Genomic DNA, 24,065 nt, shown 5'->3' with positions numbered 1-24,065 from the left:
GAACTCAGTGTGAAGTTTAAAAAGTGTACTTTTAAACAATAGAATTATTTTTTATATATTTTTTTATTAATCTAATATAAATATTTAATTATAATTTTTAAGTAAACTTATTTCGTGTAACTTATATTACAAATGACTTTTTACGAATGTTTAGGAACAGGATATTTGAATAAAATATCATGTGATAGTATCATGTAATATTTTAATCAATAAATTTTTCGTTTATACTATAATTGAATGGGATAAACATTTAGCCAATAATTATACAAGCTGTAAATGCCTTTTGTGAGCCTAATGACTTAAATTTAGAAAAGATTTTTCATCGATTTATCTAGATTAAATAAAGTCTTCCTGCTGATGTAACCTTAACAATTAAATACATTTGGATCATCACAGCTCCACAAAGCATAACATCAAAACAAAACAATTTACCTCTATATCTTTAAAACTATAAAACAATATATGATGAAACTGCGAATAGTTTCAGCCGATAAATGCGTAAATACTGTAACAGTAACTTGACAAAGAAACCGGGATTTCAACCAATGAACTAGGCTCTACATTCATGTAAGCGTATATACATTTATACCTAGTTTGACAATGTCTAGTTTGGTATAACATAGCCTTTAGTCTAGTCAATCTTTGGATTGAGAATTCTTAATTTAAGGAATGTGCGTATTCTATAACTTTGTAGACTTTACAAGTAACGATATAATAGAACGTATTCTACAATGTGCGATACATCCTAAAGCATATTGACTCATTATACTAATCACCTTTATATGTCCTAAGTATATATAAACACGAATGTGTGAGATTATTCGCAATTTGCTTCTATAAAATAAAATTTATTTAAATTTAATAAATAAATTATAATACACACATATAACTTTATTATTGTACAAAATATGTTTGAGATTCAAATTATGGTGTATGAGTTTTATTTTTACACTACAAGCAGATGATTTTTACAATGTATCGCTGGTGGTATGGTTTTTCTTCTTCTTTTCAATGAAACGGTTTTTCTAGTAATAAATCAATAATAGACGATAATACGTTATAGTATGCAATATGCAATAACTAGTACTAACATGGCACTACACACCATCAACACTTTTCTTCAGTCTTTCTAAAATGACACAATTCTAATTCAGACCATTTTCCGCTCTGCCATTGCATGTGGATGACCTGGGTGCACATAATGTCCTGGTGACGTAGGCTCGTACAGGGACATCTTTAGCCTCTTACACTTTGCTCGTCGGTTCTTGAACCAGAATTGCACATTTTTCGATTCAAGTCTTGGAAATTTCTGTCTGTATGGCATTCTGTTTAGTTCTTCTGTATACTTTATGATGAGATTGTGTGACGGGTGTGTGTTCATGGAAAACCACTGCTCGAGAACGGGGACTTCTGAAACGGGATCGATGAAGGTTCGATTGCGTTTGCGTCTTTCTTCTGATGCTCCTGCTAATGCAAGGTTGAGACCGCTAGCGCCTTCACCGGGGATCGGGCTCACGCCTGGAAAGCCACTCATATATTGGCTCATGTACATTATACCATGGCTGAACATTGGGTGATTTGGCACCATGGGAAATGGCAGCCGATCAAGATGTGGAGAGGCAGGATGGTAATGCCGCTCTTGATTAACTTCGTCGTCTGAAGCCAGGTCTTGCTCATCATTAACGCCGTTTTCATCGTCATTGTTATTGTTGTTATTGTGCGAACTGTCGCTGTTCTTGGCCGGTGAACGCTGGGGCGAATGTATTCGTTCTGACTTCGATAGGTCCCGTGGCTCTTCTTTGATGTCATGTTCCTGAAAAAATTACAAATAATTGGTTTATACAAATCTCATAGTTTAGAGTTTATTAGTGTTCACACAAATATTTGAAAGTAATTTATAGTAGAAATAAATAATTTCCCTGCTGTCGATATTTATACAAAAATAATTTGATCCCAATCTTAAATTTATTTACCTTGATTATATCCGGTGGTTTCGGAGATTCCTTGAAGGAGTCATCTTTATCATTCTCATTGTTGTTTTTCTTTATCGTAATAAGAGATAAAGGTGCATCTGGACTCTCTGGCCTATTGTCCGTGTTCATGTCAACACCATCGTCCTCTAAATCAGACCCAGCGTTTGACAGATTATCTTCTGACATTACTGACATAGGGTACCTTCCAGGGCTGCCAGACAACTGACCCATTGGGCTCTTTAATATATTATGATCGTGGGGTGAGTAGTTTTCATTACCGACGAGTAAAGAACCATTCGATGGGCTGTGACTTCTGCTGTTAAATCCATTCATACCGAGGTGACTTAATCCACTAATATTACGTAATTCAGCACGTTTTTGGGCCGCTCGTGCGTTCTTGAACCAATACACAACATTGTTGACATCTAATGGTTTTCGACCCCTCCTCGAATCTAAATTATTTAACTCGCGAACATACTGCTGTATCTGTTGTCTACTTGGGTGTTGGTTTTCCGAAAACCAGCGCTGTAGTTTAGGTAACTCCAGTTCAGGATCAAAACTCGTTCTCATTCTAGTTTTCTGTGTTGGGTATTGACTTTGAACAGTCTGAAGAGCTGGATGCAAATGATCAGGGATTGTGTTCAAAGTTGGAGATCTCTTTAGTCCTGGAGAAGGATACCGCCTAGGGCTAAATGGAGGTGGCCGCGGAGATACTTGGGCACTCCACCACGACTCAAACTTTCTGCGAGTTTCTTCCGTCGGTTCATGGAATATATGCGGGCCCGCAGATCTATCTTGCCCCCGACATATTTGCGCCAATGTCACCTATAACAACAAGAAAAGTATTTCAGGTCTCACGCTACCGGTACCAAAGTTTGTACAACTTATAAAAAACAAAAAGATACCGCAAACAATTTTAGATGGTTTTAAAGAGGTCAGTCTAACCAGTAACAGATACAGAGATAATTGTTTGAATAAACAGTGAGCATTGTTTCACAGAACATCGCCATTAGATTATGAAAATATTAGGCCGGTTGTTAATGTATGTGTCATGCGCGCGCGGCTCGCTGCGGCAACCGCGGTGTTTACTCGGTGGTTAGTGCGCATCACATCTACAGCGCCGAAACTTCAATCATGGTTTGCTCTAAAACAATGAGCGGGTAGGGCGTCTATACAATTAGCGTCCTCCCACAACTCCTTAGCAAAATGCCGGCGTACCGACCTAACTAAGTGCTTGCACTAAAATGTTCCACCACATGAAAAGTGTACAAATAAGGTGATTCGAGACTTGTTTAAATTACACAACTATGCATCATATACATCATCTTGACGTTGTTTGGTTACGTATTTTACTCGAGGAACATCATATATCTTGTGAGATAATTTACATGTTTAGATTTCTAGATATGCCAGTAAAATTTCTTGATGTCATAAGATTACATTGTGCAATTATATCGAGAAATTATCAGGTACATATGTCGTGTATTAAATAAAATCTCATAGCTGTAAGTATTACAACACGGTACGTGTTAATTCATGTCAAGCTGAAGTTAGCGAGCGCATGAAGCGTTAATCCGCTTCTTTGTTTTGTGTTTTTAAATAGTGCGGTCATATTTGCTTTAAGATATCGTTCGCTTTAGATACACGAGATTTACTAGAGCTGGCGCCTCTGATAGTCCCGTCAGGTGTCTACGGCACGTAATTCGGTGTGTGATTGCGAACATCGCTACTACTAGTTACTTAGGACGAGAAGACAATAGGCTTAGTCTTATCTGATATTAATTTGATTCTGTTAATATTTGCTACTTTACACCTGTCAGAATTAGAGGAGATAACACATCTCAGAGATATCATTAAGAAGTATTTTACGAACCGCTTGATGCCAAATCAAACAGTTTCAAGAACATTGTAAAAGTTTGTTACGACTGGAAACTCTAGCAAATTGCGATAAATTACCATAATATTATAGAGATGGAGTTCATCTGGCGTTTAACGCCAAGTTTCTACTGTTTGATTATCTTGCGCCATTGCGATTTCCTTTGAATCATTTGTTTCAACTTTAAAACTTCTTCATTCATTTGTCTCAAGTTCTAAATTATCTCTCGGAAATCGAAAAGATGTGGTCATTTTATTGCATAAAAAATGTTTTTAACTAATTAGCAACAATACACAATGGACTATAGTATAAATAAATTATATAACCTACTTCCATAGCATAAATTCCAGTATTATTTTTTAGGAATCTAATATAAATTCCGCGTTCTCGGTTTTAATCATCACTAAAAGCGCTAAATTGAAATCTCAACCTAATGCGTGAGGGAACGCTTCTATCGCTAACCTCGCGCTTTAATAAGATTATAAGGAATTATTTTATGGTATTAATAAGATCAAAAGCGTACGTCTAAAACTCCTTTTAACCCTCTTTTGCTTGAATCGAGGGCCCGTCTTACAATATAGCGGGTGTAGGTTGTTGTATTTTATGTAATTTATTGAAGAAAATGAATATCTAAAGCGTTCTGACATCTTATCCAAGATGTAAAAGGTTAAACTGAGCATTGAAGCATATTTCTCTACTCAATCGTGCATATTTCATAAATATTTTAAAAACTGTATATTATTAACTCATTCTAAAATAACTAAAATAAAGATTTATAGTTTTACAATGATTGTATTTTGTTGATGTAACCTTTTAAAATCAGTTTATTTCGTTCCTCCGATAATATAGTTAAAAGCTCTCGTAATAAGCTATAAGCTCTTTTGTATTAACGATATTTATAGAATATAATAAAGCATGCGCGGATTAGTCTCAAAGTCAATTAAATATGTATGAAGATCTTAGAGACATTATACCTTTGCATAAGGATCTAGGTTAAGTACGCATTGATACATTACAGTTTTCTTTATTGTTGTTGTTCAATAATGTTTAAAATGTATTGTAATTTACCAATTCACGATAGTTGATATATAATATTCGATCAATATTTTTTTGTTTTTTTATGATTTTTAAAAGATACGCATGATTAATTAACTTTTTCTATTCACAATGTTGAAAGTTCATTTGTTTTGTAAATTACAGTCAGTGAATGGAAGCCTTTATTATTATAGTACACGTTTGTAATGTTGTTGTTTGAATGTTACGCCAATTTCAATAAATTGTATTAATATACAAGTATAACAACTCAACACAACACATAAAATAATCTTACACGGAAAACAAGCGCGCTTTCTTCCCACTGATCCTTATTAGATACGACTTAGGCGTTACCTTGTAAATTATAACGAGCCCCAATACGCGAGTCTACTTAACAAGACTTTGATAATCTGTCTCCATCACTCAGATGAGCTCCTCATTTGTATGTCAAGTAATTGTTAAGACGACTTAAAATATTATGTTGAGACTTACGAGTTTTTGATGTTTTCTACTTGTTAATGTAACGAAAATGGTAAAACATTGTGTCGATATTCACAAGTATGTATATAGATAGTAATTATAAGATTATCAATCATTTTGAGTTCTTAAGACAAAATTTAGTCTTGTTTATTTCAGATTTCAGTTTATGTCTTGTAATTATTATTATTGTTACTGTGAAAGTTGGGAATATTGTCAATACTCGGAATATTAATAATTTATATACATTATAACATTCTAAAACTACGCCATCGTAACTAATTTCTTCAATGTAAGCAAGCTACAACCAAAACATCAATGTACGCCGGCGTTCAAACTCATGTGCTCAGAGGTGAAAATCACGTTTGTATCCCTACAGACTAGTGCTACACTGTCCTGGTTTCAATTAAATAATCGATAATATTCATTAAAGTGAGATCGCATTTTATCTAATTAATTAAAATTAAAATAATAATTTACCTAGCAAATATTTTCAATGAGGCTGGAGTGCTATTCAGTGGTGGGCTTAAATAAAACAATGGGTTTCCAGTAATGAGAGGCGAAAGGGGGTTTATTGTATACCGATCCGGGGTTACAATCAGGTATTAAAACGTAACATTACCAGGACAGTGGAAATCTGGATGAAGCCAGTGTAGCGCGATCGTATTGTCGCCGCTTTGGTGAATGCCTCGTTTGATGTTATACGCTATGACAAGTGTTTAGATTATGAGATATTATTGGTTATAAAAGAAATATTCTTGTGTTCTGTGCTTAAAAGAGTATAACTTATATTGTACTATTGGCTTCGTCAAAGGTTTTAAGGTGCAATGTTTTTGTGCAGTTTTTCAATGCAAATTCCCATCATAATTTTTACATTAATTTCAAGGTTACAATTGATTTAGGTCGCTGATGAGTATGAGGACCCAGTTGTCAAATATGTAATATTTTTTAGATTACACTACTTAAACTAAATACTAGTTTAACACTATTTTAATATTCCACTATGGTGTACTGTCACAGATTTAACGTATATACGTATTGATTGATGAACTTAGTTTAGGAATTCCATTACAAAAATTAAGTCAATATATAAAACTCAAACATATTACAAAATGATAATAATAATATTAAAGAAGCGTAATAATAATCTAGTAAATAAAGTAAAAACCTACTGAACATACATTTAGGACAGCTAGGACAAATAGAGAACAATAAAATATGTGAAAGATCACCCATACCTCATCTAAAGGGCATCCAGTGGACATCAACAATGGTCGACTCTGCACCAGGAGAAGTCTCAACAATTTGTCCTTGATGTCTTGGAGCGGTGTGAGCCGTGGTCTCAACAATTGTATTCTTAGGGTGGCCACGGTGGTAAGTTCGCCTAAAACTTCACCAACAGTTGCCAAGGGACCATCTGAGATTCGCTCGAAGGGCAGCGGCTTCCAATTATTTATTACTACTGATCCTGTTAATAAATTTTAATAATATTTACTAAAGTAAACAAGTACATTAGATATTGGGACCTCATTATGCTCGATATTCATGTTTGCGATATAAAATATTTTTTTTTTAAATACTGTTTGAAGACCTCTAACCTTCCCAGTGGGCATGTGTCTCTGCATCCAATTCATTCATAATTTTGAGATAAATTGCCCTCTTATGCAAAAACATTTTCTGGTAGAAATCCAAAAAACCACACCCGTTATCGAACCCAAAAACTATATTTATTTATTGTATAAGTGTTCTTAATATAAAGGAAGTTGATGTGGTGGAAACACAAACTTTTAAAAATGTTTTTATAAATGCAATTTTAGCATAAATTACATAAATAATTACAAAATATACCTTTAGCTGAGGCGGCCAATTCGTGTGGATATCCGAGTCTCATCATGGCGGCCGGAACCAGCTCATGGAAGGCGGTAGCTGCTGGAATGATGACGTAGCTGTCAGTCTCAACTACTGTCCGTCTTCTCCATGCACCTTCCTCTAGAGAGGATACTGCTTCAACCACACAGTGCACTGGTAGTGTCTTACCTATAATAATAATAAAGTATGCATAAGATTATAATGGTGTAAAATTCATTTATTTGCTTTGCAATATAACGTTAGATGAAAATCTATATTAATACACACACCTTTGAAATATTCGTTAACAAGTTACACGAGTATAGTAAATTAACGACACCATCATATAAAACGCTATAAACCAAATAATTATTTAAAAAAGAATTCCTAGATTATATAATTACAAAAAGTTAAGGCCTAGTAATATTTACGACTAGTTGGATACGGCGTTTGAACTAATTAAAAAAATAAATCAGTTGCACTACCATCTTTTTAGGTCTGGGCTTCAGATATCTGTATGATGATCATTTGTCAATCTAATAGGCAAGCAGCCTTCTGTGCCTGACACATGCCGCACAGCGAATGTTAAATGCGCACATAAAAAGAAAGTCCATTGGTGAACAGTCGGGGATCGAACCAACAATGTCAGGGAGTCGTTCTGTTTAAACTATATACTATATAGTATCAATTTATTACTTAGAATATTTGTAGATAATTTAATTCACTATATTATTAACCACTAATTAGTAAAAAATCATGTCCAAATAACTAATAGCAAAAGCTGATTATTATTTCAATGTCCATTCAAGTGAAAATAAGTTTCGACGCCTGAAAATTTTTAGAAGACGTCGAAACACTGTCGTTAAGAAGGCATCTTAATTATTTAGTAACTTTTCAAGCGAAAATGCTTTTGACTTGCCCATGACGGCGTTAAAAAAAGAAGGAAACGTTAAAATAATAATTAATCCTTGTTCTGTCGAAGCGTGGATCTCTTTGTCGGGCGCTGCTTTTACCGGCACTTTGCGAGTCTTTTCACGATATTAAATAGTTCTTGCTGCTTCGTTGCGTTTTTATGATGTTGCATTAATGTAAAAATAATTTGCTTAAAAGCTACGTTTTGCTTTAAATCGCCAAAGACTACTGAGTTTAAAACATTATTTTATAGAATTATTTCGATAAATATTGGCCAGAGTTCATAAGCAACATCTTTGTTTACAAGGCCCTATTAATATGAAACTTAAGAAGCTCTTAGAAAACAATAACACGGATTCATCATACGAGTTAGATAGCGGAATAAACTAAAGACAATGTCCCTAGTTGAGTAATTAAAATTCCGTTATTCAGATTTCGAGTTAAAGTACTATATGGGTAACGGGTTTAAATCGCATTAGTAAAAACTTTCAATAGTTTTGAAATAAGTATGGCAGAGATTTAACGGGTAGTTAGGATAACACCTATGCTTTATTAGATGACTTTGTGATTTAGTTAGCAAAACCCTTTGGTCAGTTAAATCTATAGGCTCAACTGACTTTATTAATATAAGGTTTCACCATGAATAACCAAAGGGAAATTGGGTATCTCACGAATAATATAACTTATATTTACGAAAACGGAGGATCTTGATATTTACTCTGGTATAATAAAAAATTGAATTTGGAAGGCAAATAACTCTTTTTAATCTCAATAATTAGTATAATATATTATAGCAATTGAAATCAGTTCAATAGAAGAGCGTCAACTACTAGCAACGGATACTCAACAATGTGTGTCATCTGTTAATATTATTTATAAATTTATATATGATATCCAAACAATAGCGGATTATAGGGTATCTAAATAGAACATATCGCTAATCTCCAAAGAACTTGTACTGTAAATTGCATCTTAGCTCGCTACATTGTTCATTAGCGCATAACATAAAATAGCAATTAGGTTCCCTCGCTGCAAAGCTTACTCGATCTAAGCTCTCTTGAAAAGATTTCAGTCTTTAACAAAAGGGTACACCGATGTCAAGGAGCGATGTATAAGTTAGAATTAAAACTTTACGGGAGTTTCGAGACGTTGATGTGCGAAACTGAAAACTTAATCTTACGTTACGTAATGGATGGATGAAACAACAAGAGTTGTAAACATATAATATCACATACGACAATGATCGTGCATCTATAAACCTAGTCTAAGCTAACGAAAGTTTGTCTATTTCTTTAGTAATAATGTGAGGGACAGATCGTAGTGCTACGAGAACGTAGCGCTTTGCTACGAAAAATCTGGATTTGCTTTGTATATTGTAAATAATACTTATAGATTTGTTGAATATGTTATATAATTTTAAACGTTACCTAAATATTAAAATAGTAAAAACGTTTCTAACATATGAACATACTTGTTTTGCCTTAAAATAGAATTAGCAGTAGAACAAAGCAGCTGCTTAACATGGAGTTACTCAGAGTTATTAAGTCTCGCCCCTTTTATGCAATACAAGTTCAATTCAATATAAGTTTGATAAAATATTTTTAGGTTTATCACAACACTTAGGTTTAGTTTTTTAATATAAAGAGTTTATAATTTGCTATGTACCTAGTGTATAGGTAAAAATATTATAAACTGAATAATAAAAACATAATTGATATACATCCGTTTTGCGAAAAACCCAAACACTTTTATACACAATAATTATTACTCTTTATTGTCACTTAACATGCGATTAACGATACAATACGTACCGCATCATGTATGCTGTAATTACGGATAGGGATTCAATAGGATTTGCGTGTTCAGGTATCATTCGTGAGCGATGATCTATTTAGATCGGATAAATAGCGTGACGGATGCTGAAGCCTACAAACTGGCTAACCACATTCGTGACAGTATACCCTGTTTTAAGCCAGCCAATGTCCTGTCTTAATGTCAGTTATACAGTGTGGCAACAAAACAGTCCATATCGATGTTTGCTATTTTAATTTCTATGCGTCTCTCATTCCTGAGTCGTTTAAATATATGTGCATCAATTTATTTATGGCGTGTATGTGTATATAGGTACAGGTGCAGGTACAAGAGAAAAAATATTAATGAAACACTACACTCTCATCACGTTACATATATATAGTATTAACATTCGCTAGAACGGTGAAGGAAAACATCGTGAGGAAACCGGCTTGCCTTAGACCCAAGACATCGACGGCGTGTGTCAGGCACAGAAGGCTGATCACCTATTTGCCTATTCGATTAACAAACGATATTGAAATCTGAGGCCCAGACCTAAAAAAGTTATAGCACCATTGATTTATTTTTATTTTATTGCTTATTCAATAAAAACTGAACAGAATTGTTTTCAATTAATCTTCCAAATCATATTACTATTATACGAATCGTATTGTTATTTTAATTTATGGTATATGGTAATTTATGTCGACTTTTGGTCGATTTTTTTTTTGATAATTATTTCAGCTAATCTTATTTCCTTAAAGTAAAATATTAGTGTAATGTAGTTGTAATACAATCAATGGAATTGAATTTAATACTTGAAAGCAATTCTAAGTATATCTTAGTAAACCGTATTTATAGCTACCGCCTTCGTAATATTCAATCCTTTGTGCGAGAGATCCTGGAATTCTCCGCGAAATAGTGCAGTAAAAGTTGGCGTGTAAAGGAACTAATTTTTAGATTTTCTCATTCTCAAAGTTAAGGAGGCGTTTAAATAAGTTCAAGAGTACAACCTTTTACCATATTTTTTTCAAAGAATCTTTAAAATAAATGTAGAATGCGCATCCACGAGAACACCAAGTCATAGAGCGTCTGTACATATCAGACGTGAAAGTATTTGACGTATGAAAATATAAAACAGATAATAAATATATGATTTTTAAATTAAAGCTTCAGTATAAAAAAGGGTATATCAGCATGGCTCAATGTCTTATGATAACCTGTTAATTAAAACAAACAGTGAGTGAAACTGATCATATTAGACATTCGGACTAAGCTCGGTCAGGTTAGTCCAGCCATTGTTGTGTGAGCATTAGTTCGTCTGGCGAAACTTTTGGGTCTGTAAAGGGATTACCTGTCGGCTTTGGAGGCGTCCACTACTCATTTGATTAAGATTAACCTGTCTTCAATAATGAAAAATGTATCATTATTTCTTTATGAAAATTTATATACCCAATATAAGAAGTTTTACATAAGTTTTTAAGGGTGATTTCGTTAGCAACATTTTTGTGACTTTGACCTTATTGTCAAATAATGTTCTGTATGTAATTTATATCAAAAGCGTAATGCATTCTTTTACAGAAAGATTTTATAATCTGTACAGAATCATACATATGAAATGACAATAAACATGATTTACGTAAGTTACATGACATTACATGTCTCCGACACAATTGACATCTTATATCTTCACAGAGGAAGTATACAGTACTTACTACTTAGAGATATTGTGTATCCAATGAAATTATTAATATATGCTTTTTTATTTCGACATTATCGCAGTGGCTTAGTACTGTAATAATAGTGAATGTACCTTTATTAATAAATAAATGTTCTGTCTTTATAGGCCAATAGGTGACTAATATATGTACCTAAAAGTCAAAGGCAAAAATGCAAGAAATTTCAATTGAAAATATTCTCAAGACTATGTCTTTAAAATTATCTATAACGATGTCATGTCAGTGCCTGTATTAGAACATTAGTAAACTTAATATTATTAAATTAATAACGCCGATAATCTTATGTCCAAGCTAAGCTGTCTTAAATACATATCATCACTAATTAACTTAACTAATAAGCTAGATTTAGTTAAATAAAACCTTAATTATGTTAGTATAAACGAAATATATAAAGTACCAAGTTCGCGACAGCAGATGGCGTTAATACATGAAAATGGCTTATAACCGCAATATCAGATAATTATTATCTGCCCTTGTTAAAAGTATTCGGAACGTCAAATTATGTAAATATGGTATCAAATTAACAGTTTTATGTAACTATATTTATTTGTTATGACCGTCAACTACATCAGTGGTTAAGTGGTTATGTGTATATTTATTTACATTAGGATTCGTTTTTAACGAATCTTCACAAAGAAAACATATATGTATAATAACTTGTTATAAAGGTAATTTGGTGGGTAAAAAGGTGTTTTGTTTCTAAACCTGTGTAGTTCTTAGTTAAATTTGTGTTGATGAGTCATCTTTTGTATTAAAAATGTAATACAATAATCACTACCAGTGATACCTTTTTGCGTCCCAGACCCAGATTTTTTCCTCAGATTTTTTTATCTGTTTCATGATCATTTGTTAATATCATAGGCAAGTAGGTGATCAGCCTCCTGTGCCTGACGCGTGCCATCGACTATTTGGGTCTAAGGCAAGCCTGTTTCCTCGTGATGTTTTCCTTCACCGTTCGAGCGAATGTTGAATGCGTACATAGAAAGAAAGTCCATTGGAGCACAGCTTGGGATCCAGAACCTTCGACCTCAGGTATGAGAGTCGCACGCTGCAGCCACTAGGCCAAAACGACAGTAGGATTAAGTACTGTAAAATATCTTATTTCCGTAAAATTATGTACATAATTTCTTGCTTATAATTCATTGAATATAATCCATTGATTATTTTTAAAACTTTATATTTTTCTTTAGAATAATGTTAATCTAAAAAACCTGCACACTCATTGCATAGATAAAATGCGTTAGACGTTCAATGTATAAAAAATTATAATCAGCATGAAATAACGCGATTTCTTATCAAAATGGAGTTTAAAGGTTAGCTTAAGGCGTAGAAAATAAAAATAATCTTGATACTTTATTAACCTGTTAAAACCGTTTCGCGTTGACCCCTGATTAAGTTATGTAACTATTTTTAATCTCTAGAGGGCACATGAACTTGATAAGGCGATTGAAGTACACAATTACATCATTCGCTTTATATACCTAAAGGATTTCAAAAACGAAACGTCGAAACCTATACTGAAAAAATCATCAGCTGCAACCTTTTAAGGTCGGCCTTTAGATTTGTGTATCTGTAGCGTGAACACTTGCTTTTTCTGTTAATACGCTAGTAGGTGATCAGCCTTCTGTGCGTGATACATATTTTGGGTTTATGGCATGTCGGTTTCTTCGTCATCGTACGAGCAAGTGCTAAATACGCCCATAGAAATTCCATTGATACACAGCCGGGAACCTAGGTCCTCCAGGGATGACTTTTATACACTGAAGCCACGAGCTTAACACTGCTCGTTACAGTGTAGAACAGACCGATATATTACTATCCATGTAAATCGATTAATCTATATCAATAGATAAACTGTGACCTAATAAACTCTAAAAATAATTAATATTTACAATACATAAACAGAACACATTTATACTTAATCTATTTAAAAAAAAACTACGTTACTTTTGAGTGTCAAGCGGTCTACCCGAAAAATTAAAACGATTTTTTGGCTTTGACGGGTTTTCTAAGAAAGTCATAGAATAACATATCAAGTCAAATAACTGTAATAGTAGTAACCCTATATTATGCTAAATTTGAGTGTATTATCGGTAATCTATCGACGAATTAAGATTATATGTGTTAATCAGTCAAAAATCCGTAAGTTTATCTGTGACGTTTATGTAATGATATTTTTGTTCGAATAACGCAAAAATACAGTTTCAGTATAAATTATAAATCTCTGTTGTGTTGTTAATACTTAAAGGGTTATTTTTAGACAAATATTAATGTAGAAAACTTGAATTTGAATTGAGGTGAATTCGAATTGAGCTGAATTAAAAAAATACAAAATATATTTTTCTTCAGCCACGCTGTTCATTTTTAAAGGCTTCGCGTTAGTGGCACCACACAACTTCCCCCACTTTTCCTTGTCTATGGCAAGTAAAGTTAAATATAAACAAGCATATTTCTGATAAACGTAGCCTATGCTCCATTCTTAATATGGACACAATAACATTTGCATACTTAAAATCTAATTTGCTACCATTTAAGAACGAAATTTTCCACGCATTTTATAATCTATGCCAGGATTAAGGATTCAAAGCAGTGTCTCGTAGTGACCGTACAAAGCAACTTGACACCTGAGTCTTAGAGGCACATAGTGGAGCTTACCTGAAGCTCTGCTTAAGCTGCCTCGCGTTTATATTGCACTTTAAGCTCTAGATTTTACTTCACAATACCAAAATAAACTCATATTCAACAAAGCTTACTTTCTTACGTGGTATTAATACTTGTTAATTTAAGGTAAAAAGTCTTTGAACACAAAGGTACGATCGGAAAAACAATTTTTTCTCCAAAACCTATATGATCAACTTTAGATATGTCAGGTGTTAGACAGCTGAGCCGAGACCGTTTGCTAGAATTTAGGGTATTTAAAAAATCATTCCTGATGATTTTGATCAAAAGACGGGGTTGAAAAGGTAATACAATCTTCAATCTGTTTTGATTGAAATGTATCCCTAGTAAGGAAGCTGTCATCCCATACGCCTGAGATAAAATAAACAATTATTACAAACTGTCAAGGGGCGGCGGCACGTTTAAAATCAAGAAACTATTTGCTATCTTGACCTAGTTTCATAATATGTAAGTAAAAAAATTAAGTACAAAAGGTACCACTCAATATAATAATTAAAACTTACTTTAATACCAATAGACATTATAACATTTGATTACGTTATATTTGCTTAAATAAAAACATAATGTTTGTATCAATGTTCCCTATAATTAATTTGAACGCAAGCGCGGGGCGTAAGAAGGAAACGTGATCGTTATCTGAGCTGGTGATGCGGTAACTTTATGAATACATGGCGTCTGCCTTTTGTTCTGTCCCTTGTCAATCGTTAACACATTTACCTACTTACGAGTGGGTGAAAACTCGCGAAACGAACACCATTGTGAAGATCGCGAACGCCACAATACTCACGGCACGCTTATCGGCTGGCTGGCGTCAAACAACTTCGGTTTAGATGTTTGCTATCGTACGTCGTTTGTCATCTTTCGCCGGGAGCCGCGATTGTCTCTAATAAATGGCCTTTTTGAAGCGGCAACTTGTTTTCATTTTAATTGACATCGCTTCGGAAATTCTTACAATTAAGTCGCTCCGAGCAAATGTATTCGACTTTGAGTTGTCCTTGTTTAACGAGCGCCGAGTGTTATTTAGTCGCCTACTTATGTAACGACGTGTGCGTTCGTGTATTAATCCCATTTGTGTAATAAAATCTGTGCCTTAGCCGATGTGAGGAGTGATCCGGCCCTGAAATGCGTGCCTCTGCACGATAATCCTGTTAGGTTAAGAAGGTTTCTACATATTACGTGCTTTGCTACGCCTTAAGGATTAAAACATGAATCGATATTTACATAGGCGTATAATTCTATAGTAAATTTCAATAAACAGAGCGAATACATTATTCGCTTTTAGCCAGCCGGTCTTAAAGGATTAAGTGCGCCAAAGACGCAGGGAAGATTTAAAGCGAAGCTCGCCATGACAAGGTGGTCATCGCAGACCCGGGATCTTCACGGACAATGAAGACAAAGGGCGTTTTAATTATTCAGTCAAAGGAAAAGCGACTTTAATATCTCGCACGTGAACTCTATTTGTTAATATTTAATGTTACTGGCCAATTTCGGTTTAAGACGTGTAGTTTGCATGAGAGAGGACTCGGTAACGTCTGGGAGCTAAACCTCCGCCGGCCAGTGGGGCCTCCATAAATAATTAATCTGTGCCGATGTGCTCCGGTTTCCTTAATCCCACCGCAGAGGCTCGCCTCGAAAACAATTTCCAAATATCACTTACCTATGACCCTACGTATGTTTGCTTTAATCTAAGCGTAACTACATTCCATAGAGAAATAGGTTCATTATACTGGACAGAGTATACGATACTGAATACTTAAATTATTATTGTTTTCGATTCGAGTCCCTTGTGTTGTCTTTTTTAGCTTTTTATTTATGTTACCTAGGCATTCATTTGGAAGTTAGTTTTTTTAATATATTTGTGAGTTTATAAGTGGTTGTGTAAGTTACGTTGGTAATAGTTGGCATTTAATCATTAAGAAAACACTTTTTAAACGGATTGAAGCTATGTTTTATTATTATAAACTTATAATTATTTACATAATTTTAATTTGTTTTTTTTTTCAGAAGTTTCGCGTACTTTACAGCGTGCGTGGTCGAGGCGACTATATATTTTATAAAATATTATATATTTAATCAAATTATTTGATTCAGTTTTAATAGTTAAGATACAAGAAATAAGATAAGCTAGTTAATACTCATTAGAATTGGTCCAAACAATTTGTTCGTAATAGAGTGAGGTGAAGCCGTAGTAGTAGAAACAGGCGTCTTACTGAAGGCGGGCGGGCGGATAGGGCGCGGATTAGGCGGGCTTACCCGCAAGCCACTGCTCATATTTGTTTGCTAAGATGTACTCATACTTGACCATTTCGTAACACAACTTAGTTTTTCTCAACGTTACTTCAACTAGCAACTTCTTTGTGATAATGTTTTGCAAAAAATATATTTAGTCAAGATTCAAATATTGGACACATTCAAATGACGTAGGGATAATGGTAAAGTGTATTTGATTTAGTAGTATTAAAAGTACAAGGTATGAAAACGCTCCCTTATTCTTAAGTAGATCCGCCTATGAACTACATACGGATTATGAGAGAATGTGACGTATATATATATATTATACAGATTCGTAAGCTAAACATGGGACCTACATCGTTGTTATAAATAAAACTCGTCGGTTAACCGGGCCGCGAAGGTAACTCGATTTGGGAAACTAACTGGATATTGGATTAGAAACAATTTGGAAGCTTTTACTCCTACGTTGAAAGTTTATATCCACATGTTACCAACCAGTAATAGTGTCCAATGAAATATTGCAATTAAAGTTTTCGTATTAAATTAAAAAAACCCACGTAATAGATGTGCTACCAGGTAGTAAGTAAGTCATCTTACAACTGCAAGTAAGTTAATAAAAGTACATTGGTGCATAGCCGGGATTTGAATACACGAGTTTCTGCGTAGCAGAGTCCTTGAGAAATATTAGAGCGTTCGAATAATTGTAAAGTAAATACTTGTAGAATTGTGATATATTTTATTCATTAAATATATTTTTTAATGTGAAATAAAGTTCTGTAAACATTACTCCCGTTTAAAGAAGCAGCGTTGGCCCAGTGGCTTGAGCGTGCGACTGTCCACCGAGATCGTGATTTGAAATCATGAATCATGAAAACAGAAAACCGGAAACAAGGCATGCCTTAAACCCGAAATTCGCGAGCGCCTATCAACCACAGCTTTCTGTGATGACAAAAATGATCACGAAACAGAGAATCAATTGGAAATAAAGGTTGAAAGGTGACTAGTACTTAAACCAGTTTAATATGGCATGTTATTTCAATTTACACAAATAAATTTTAAATTTACTTAAAATAATTAACAAATCGGATAAAGAAGTAATATGAATTATATAAATTCATTGTACTTTATCATTCATGAAATCAAAGAATCGATGACACAGGTATTGTCCCTTAATTCGAAGAATTCATTGCGTAACTTTGTCAGACGTGCATTATATGTTTCATGGAACATTCAAGGACAAAATCAGAATTTCACAAAAAATACGCGAGTCTCAAATATATGTATTATTAAATTCGATCGCGTATCCAACGTTCAATATTCACTGACATACACAGATTTACATAGTAATTGCATATAAATTAATGGATGTAAATATATTGTGAAACTTAGTGCCTGACTTGTTAAAGAAAATTAAGAAAACAAAAATACAGTAACGGGCTGTTTTTAACGTCTGATTAGATAGATGATCACGTGGCTTATTTTAGTTTAGTTAAATTTCATAGATTTTTAACTTTAATAAATGACTCCGTACCGCAAGCTTTCCGCACTAAAATAATCGTATTATACATTTGTTAATTCATAGTTGGATAAAGAGGGCAGTTATCGAACTAATACCGCAATTCTAAATCAGAGGTTATAATGGCGTTCAATAATCAGAATGCACTTAGCGAGCGCATTTGAAAAGTTAAAAGCTCATTGTTAGGCCACAGCCACGCCGGCCGACTAATTAACATCGCGCGGTAATGCCGCCCTGTGTGCGCGCGGACTTAGCGGCATTATCGTCTAAATTGTCCTAATGTTTAGTTGCGAGCGGAGGTCATTAGTGATTTTAGATACAAATTTGAATCGACACGTTGATTGGCAATAGGGCTGTTATGATATTGCGTTGGTTGAATAAAAAGCTTTCAATCTCTTTTCAATACGAAGGTATATATAAAGTTTGTATTACGGTCGGCGGTATTGCACTCGCGTGTCCTCTGGCATTGAGTCTCCATGAGAGGCGGGTATCAAATCGGAAAAAATAGTTCTCTGGTAAATAAAAGGAAGTTTATTAAAGCTCTCTAAACAGGAGAGTCGACAAGAGATTAGATTAACGAACATTGAAATTGTGTTCTAACTAACACTGTTTAGCCAGCGCCGACGCCGCGAGGCAGCCAGACTCGATTTAGTAATTAATTTTACCGCGCGAAGTGCTCTAAATGCACTAGAAACTATAATCCTCATTAAAATGGGTATAGGCGACTATTCATTTCGCCATCAAATATAATTTTGGCTTCTAAACGCGAATATAATTATGTGTTTCGGCGAATCGGATGAACGCAGCGCTTCAATTTTACTCATTTAATATCCTAATACGTCTTTTCAATTGCATTTCTGTTTATAATTATTATGGTATTAATTAGTTTTATTGTTAAATAATAATTGTATGAGTTTTGTCAATGCTTATAGTTGCCGTATCGAACAATTAAAACGCATTCATCGAATACTTGAATTCGGTATACATGAAGAAATTAAGCAATATAAAAGACAATCCGACAGAAAACAATAATACAATGCGATCATTTCATTTTGTTCTCGGCAGCTCAATTTTTCGCATAACGCACCATCCAATGAAAACACAAATTAATCTACTCATTTTTTGCATACAATTTCATATTATTGAGTTCAAATATCTGTATGCAATGCATTGCGAGTAATCCCGTGTCACAATGATAGATGCGGATTATTCTTGACGAGATTGCATTATTTCATCATGATAAAGCTATGTATTATTTCATTACGGGCGAGAGAATGAAATTCGATGACTTATAGAATGCAAGCCGAAATAAAATCCGAAATTAATATAACAAGCGCGTCGAGAGCGCCTGTGTTGACGCGATATCCGACACGGGTTGGGATTAAACGACGTCAAATCCGGGGCTAAGCCGGCCCGGATAAAGCGGACCGTTCGCAAGCCCGGGTCAGCGGGATTTGCCCGGGTAATAAAAGTGTCTGCAGCCGATTTAGCCGGAGCCCGCAGGCAATTCGGCTCGGTTACCAATTGCTAGGTAATTTCGGCATGTGAGTGCGATCTGTCCGCACAAAGCCTTTCTAATGCCCGACAATGGGATTAGCCCAGTGTCGCCCGGTCCTTACAATTTATTAGACGGATTCAGTTGCCGAATTAAGATCAAGATATCACGAAACTAAACGTCACTTCTGATTGTTCTAACAGGTATTGAAAACATATACTATACAATTTGTAAAACAATACAGACCGGTGCTGCAATAAATACGCAATTATAAAGAGATAATGAAAGTTTTTTTAAACTAATCCTCGATCGTTCGCCGTTCGTTCAGCCGTTACGGGGGTTCGCTAATCCGGATTGGAGATTCATTAGGGTGAGATTACCCCATTGAAATCTGACTGAACGGGGTGAAACTTACTATGTCTACACACTGAAAATAAGATATACAGTGGAATCTAGATAACTCGAACATCTTTAAGTCGAAAACCTCAGTAAGTCGAAAAAAAAATTGCCATTGCGTACCGCTGAACCCCTAAATAATTCCCCTAGTATCTCGAATTATTTAGACTTTGTAACTCGATAAAAATATTATTTTCCTACCAAGTATTGATAATACACAGTTACACTCTATAAGTCGAATTTCAAAATGGTGACTCTGTAAGTCGTAGTTAGTAAAATATAATGATGTCTTACTTGGAATTCCCCCAAAATAATAGCAATAAAATCCAAAATCGGGTTCGGGGTCAGGGCTTGTAACATATTGTTTTGTCTTATACACGTGCAATTAATGAGAACATTCAAAAAAAATTATACTACAAAACTTGAGTTTAAATATTATTTAAATTCGACTGTAAGTCGAAATTTCAGCAGTTAAATCACATGTATCTCGAAGATCTTGTTTATAAGTCGAAAACTCGCTAACTCAATTTTTTTGCCGTTCCCTTGACATTCGAGTTATCGAGATTCCACCATATTTTATATGATTATAATATCAAGGAGTATAATATTTCAATTTAAGCAAAAAGATTGATTGGATTTGCAAAATCTTCGTCCAGGTTTGAGAGGAATTAACACGCACCCTGATTGAGCTTGTGTACATTGAGATACATAGTGAGAAATCATAATTTACTCGAAGCTAATAAATACCTTCATTAGAAATAAAGCCGAAACATTATCCTTATTGGATAAGACATATACATCAAAGATTCAGAAAAACAAAACGCAAACATTTCTCCGATGAAAAGGTTCTGATTAATTCCATATATCAATACAGGAAGCACTTTGTACATTTTAGGGGAAGTTCCATAGGATAATGATCAATTACTTATCAAATTAATATAAACGTATTAACTCTACAGAGGAAATTCAGTCACGGCGAAAAATACTTCATTCGCTTTGGTCCAGGTACATATGGCGTACATTGTATTAAAATTACATTGGACTAGAGTGGTTACTTGTATAATGTATCTTATATCTAGGAATAGGCATCAAAGATTTGATGAAAGCCAGTATTTATTGAATGCAAGAGACAATAAACCTAAAATAATAAAGAAATTTATAAAAAGGCAACAATGTTAAAAGTGTCTACCGGTAACACATCATTATCATTTCATATATTCTGTACTCTTCTGTACTGTTTAATACATTTACTAATGACAATTGATTATTTATGTTAAAAATCGGAGCAATTCTATTATTTCAAAGAACCCACGATTATTGTTACAAAATTGATACTACGGGTATGCATAAGACTAAAAGAAAACGTAGATGCTTGAAAGACCAAACTTTAACTCAATCCGCAACAAGTACGACTACACTACCGTGATTATACACATTATATACAAAATATATTTCCTCCAAAAGCCCGTTAAAATGATGTCGTTACTCAAAATTTTATTTTAAAATCACATCGCAAATAATATCGACAATCGTTTTTTATCGCCGATTAATTTGAAAGCTTTTGTTAAAGGAAAATTACATTGAAAATATTCAAAAACCGGACGTAATCCACACAGCGAGCTTATCTCTTTATACGCGTCCGTCCGGATTACACCGTCCACCCGGTTATCCGGCATACAATACGAATATGGAAAAAGATTTATATTCATACATAATTTTTGATATGGCAACACACGTTTAAAAATAGCAATTGTATTCATTATTAGACGAAGACATAAAGTCTTAGTGTATAGGTATATTCTTTGTATTTAAAATAAACTGTCTTACTATATGTCTAAGCGCAATAAAAAAAATCATAGAATCTAATAACATGGTATATTATTATGGTAAGGTAATTATTATGTAATATAGTAGTAATTAGAGGTAATTTCTCTCTATATATATATATTACACACACACTTTTTTCAAGAAAAGAGCGTACAAATTCTTAAAAGGCCGGCAACGCACTCGCGAGCCCTCTGGCAATGAGTGTCCATAGGCGGCGGTATCACTTAACATTAAGTGAGCCTCCTGCCCGTTTGCCCCCTACTTTATAAAAAAAACACTATATATAAAATAAATAAAGCAAAGTATTCTTTATATATTAAGCTTTTTTCACTGTACGCACGATTGTTATCTCCCTTTGGTGTAACAGATTAACGGATCGACTAAAAAGATTATTTAATTGTCTTTTGTGAAGAGACCCGTGAACGCGCGCTTCCGCCGATTAAACATTGAAATAATTTGGACTCTATTGAAATCGTAAACTATTTTTATACTACCTTCGTGGATCAGCCCTCCTATTATAAGGTAACAATCGACTCAACAAAAATTAGATTAGCATTCATGACTTCACAAAAACCAATAGAAAATAGTTTTCTCAATATCAAGAAAACGCAACCACTAGCAAGTTACGTACGCCTAACTTTGCTTGCGTATTGGCTTATCAATATGTTTAGACCAAAGTCACGAAGGTCAATCTGAAGACAGGCCAACTAATAATAAAAAAATGTCATAATAAATTTGGTACAAATATAATTACATTATTTGTGTAGATATTTAATAAGCGGTTTATATAGAAGAGTTTGTTCAACTATTTTATGACGTCTAAAGCCACACCACTCTATATTATTTATTCTAACAGTATATGAAAATTGTATTAATTGCTGAAACATTTAGAAGTCTTCAAAACTATGGACTAATTTCCACAACCCTATCGTAGGTCGTGGTTCTTCTATGTGGTACATTTAAAAACTATTCTTATAACCATAGATTCAAGGCACATTTTTAGCTGTATCATTTTCCAGCGCGCATTATGGATAAGCCAGCGGATTTGTGAGGTAGTCTAAGAAGGTAAAGACAGATTTTGTTAAGAGACTTTTACTACGCTTTTTCAAATTGGTTAATTTTAATATTATGAAAAAACAATATTTTGTAATACGCCATAAATATACAGATTATAAATTTTCATTTCATTTGAAGGTACCCTTCATGACTTCTGCGTAAAATAAATAGATTGCATTAATTTACTAACGAATTCCTGTCATACTAGCAGTTTGGGTGATAATTCTAACAATAGAAATAAGGATGGCAAGCATCCTCGATTGTGATTGGTTAACAGGATCATGTATCCAAAACGCGACAACGATTTTTTTAAAGAAACACAATGTATTATAAAAAGTTTTTGATATTGATCATCTGTAAGGCTGATATAAGTGCCGGTCTTCCAATCACAATTAACGCAAGCTTTCGTCTTTTGTTTTGAATTCTCACCTTAGTTTTAATTTCCAAACCTACTGGAATCAAAATCTGAAAATGGATTATTTGAAAACGTGATTGGTTTTATTACACGGAGAAAATTACGTAAAACTATTTTCAAGTACATTATAATGAGGCGTTTCAACAAAGTGAACTAATAATGAAAGCTGTCATATATTGAGGTCAATACTTTGTAGGTCTACTCATAACTGGACACTCGAAAAACATGTTTTGGACCTCTTTTCATCAAGACATCTCCATTAGCCGAATTGAGTGCATTTTACGCGAAACTCAATTCATTATAATACATTCTCAATTGTATTATATATATTACAACTTTAAGACAAATTGAGTCCTTAAGACATCATTTTTTAAATATATTTTATTTAAAAGCTTGTCTTCCAAATCCAAATATATGAGGTTTACCTACTGGTAGCCTTTTTTAGCCTTTAGATTTTGTTCAATGTCACTTTATAAATGCATAAAGTATAACTGTCATAGGAGGCGGGAGTCATTCGCAGTGTAAACTACGAATAGAAAACTCACAAAAATCCCAGGAAAAAAAATCACATTCACATGCCTATAATCAATGAAAAATTCAAACTGCCCCATAGCTTATTAGTTGGTAACACTTAAGTAACGTAATTATTTTCCATAAATTAAAGAAGCCTTATATTTTCTTGCATACCAGGCCGACTTGCGTTCCAGGCCAAGATAATCCCGCTTCGCTTGTAAGACGATGTCCGCAAATCCCATTCCCCTCTCTAATCCCTTATTTGAATCTTATCAGGACGTATAT

General features: G+C 33.9%; 1 protein-coding gene across 1 annotated transcript in view; it reads right to left on the bottom strand.

Moving 5' to 3' along the window:
• Nucleotides 1–216: 216 nt before the first annotated feature.
• The window catches only part of LOC123716381 (homeobox protein dve-1), a 71,139-nt gene continuing 47,290 nt past the window's right edge, over nt 217–24,065 (bottom strand). The window contains exons 3-6 of the mRNA XM_045672096.1: nt 7,210–7,398; nt 6,600–6,829; nt 1,974–2,798; nt 217–1,813 (exon numbers count right to left, since the gene is read on the bottom strand). Coding sequence (XP_045528052.1) covers nt 1,151–1,813; nt 1,974–2,798; nt 6,600–6,829; nt 7,210–7,398 — 1,907 coding nt within the window. The 3' untranslated portion in view covers nt 217–1,150. The remainder of the gene's footprint in view (nt 1,814–1,973; nt 2,799–6,599; nt 6,830–7,209; nt 7,399–24,065) is intronic.

This window comes from Pieris brassicae, chromosome 11, assembly GCF_905147105.1.
Source record: "Pieris brassicae chromosome 11, ilPieBrab1.1, whole genome shotgun sequence".
NCBI lineage: Eukaryota > Metazoa > Arthropoda > Insecta > Lepidoptera > Pieridae > Pieris > Pieris brassicae.
The sequence above is the reverse complement of the archived record's forward strand: the minus strand, read 5'-3'. Positions and strand labels throughout refer to the sequence as shown.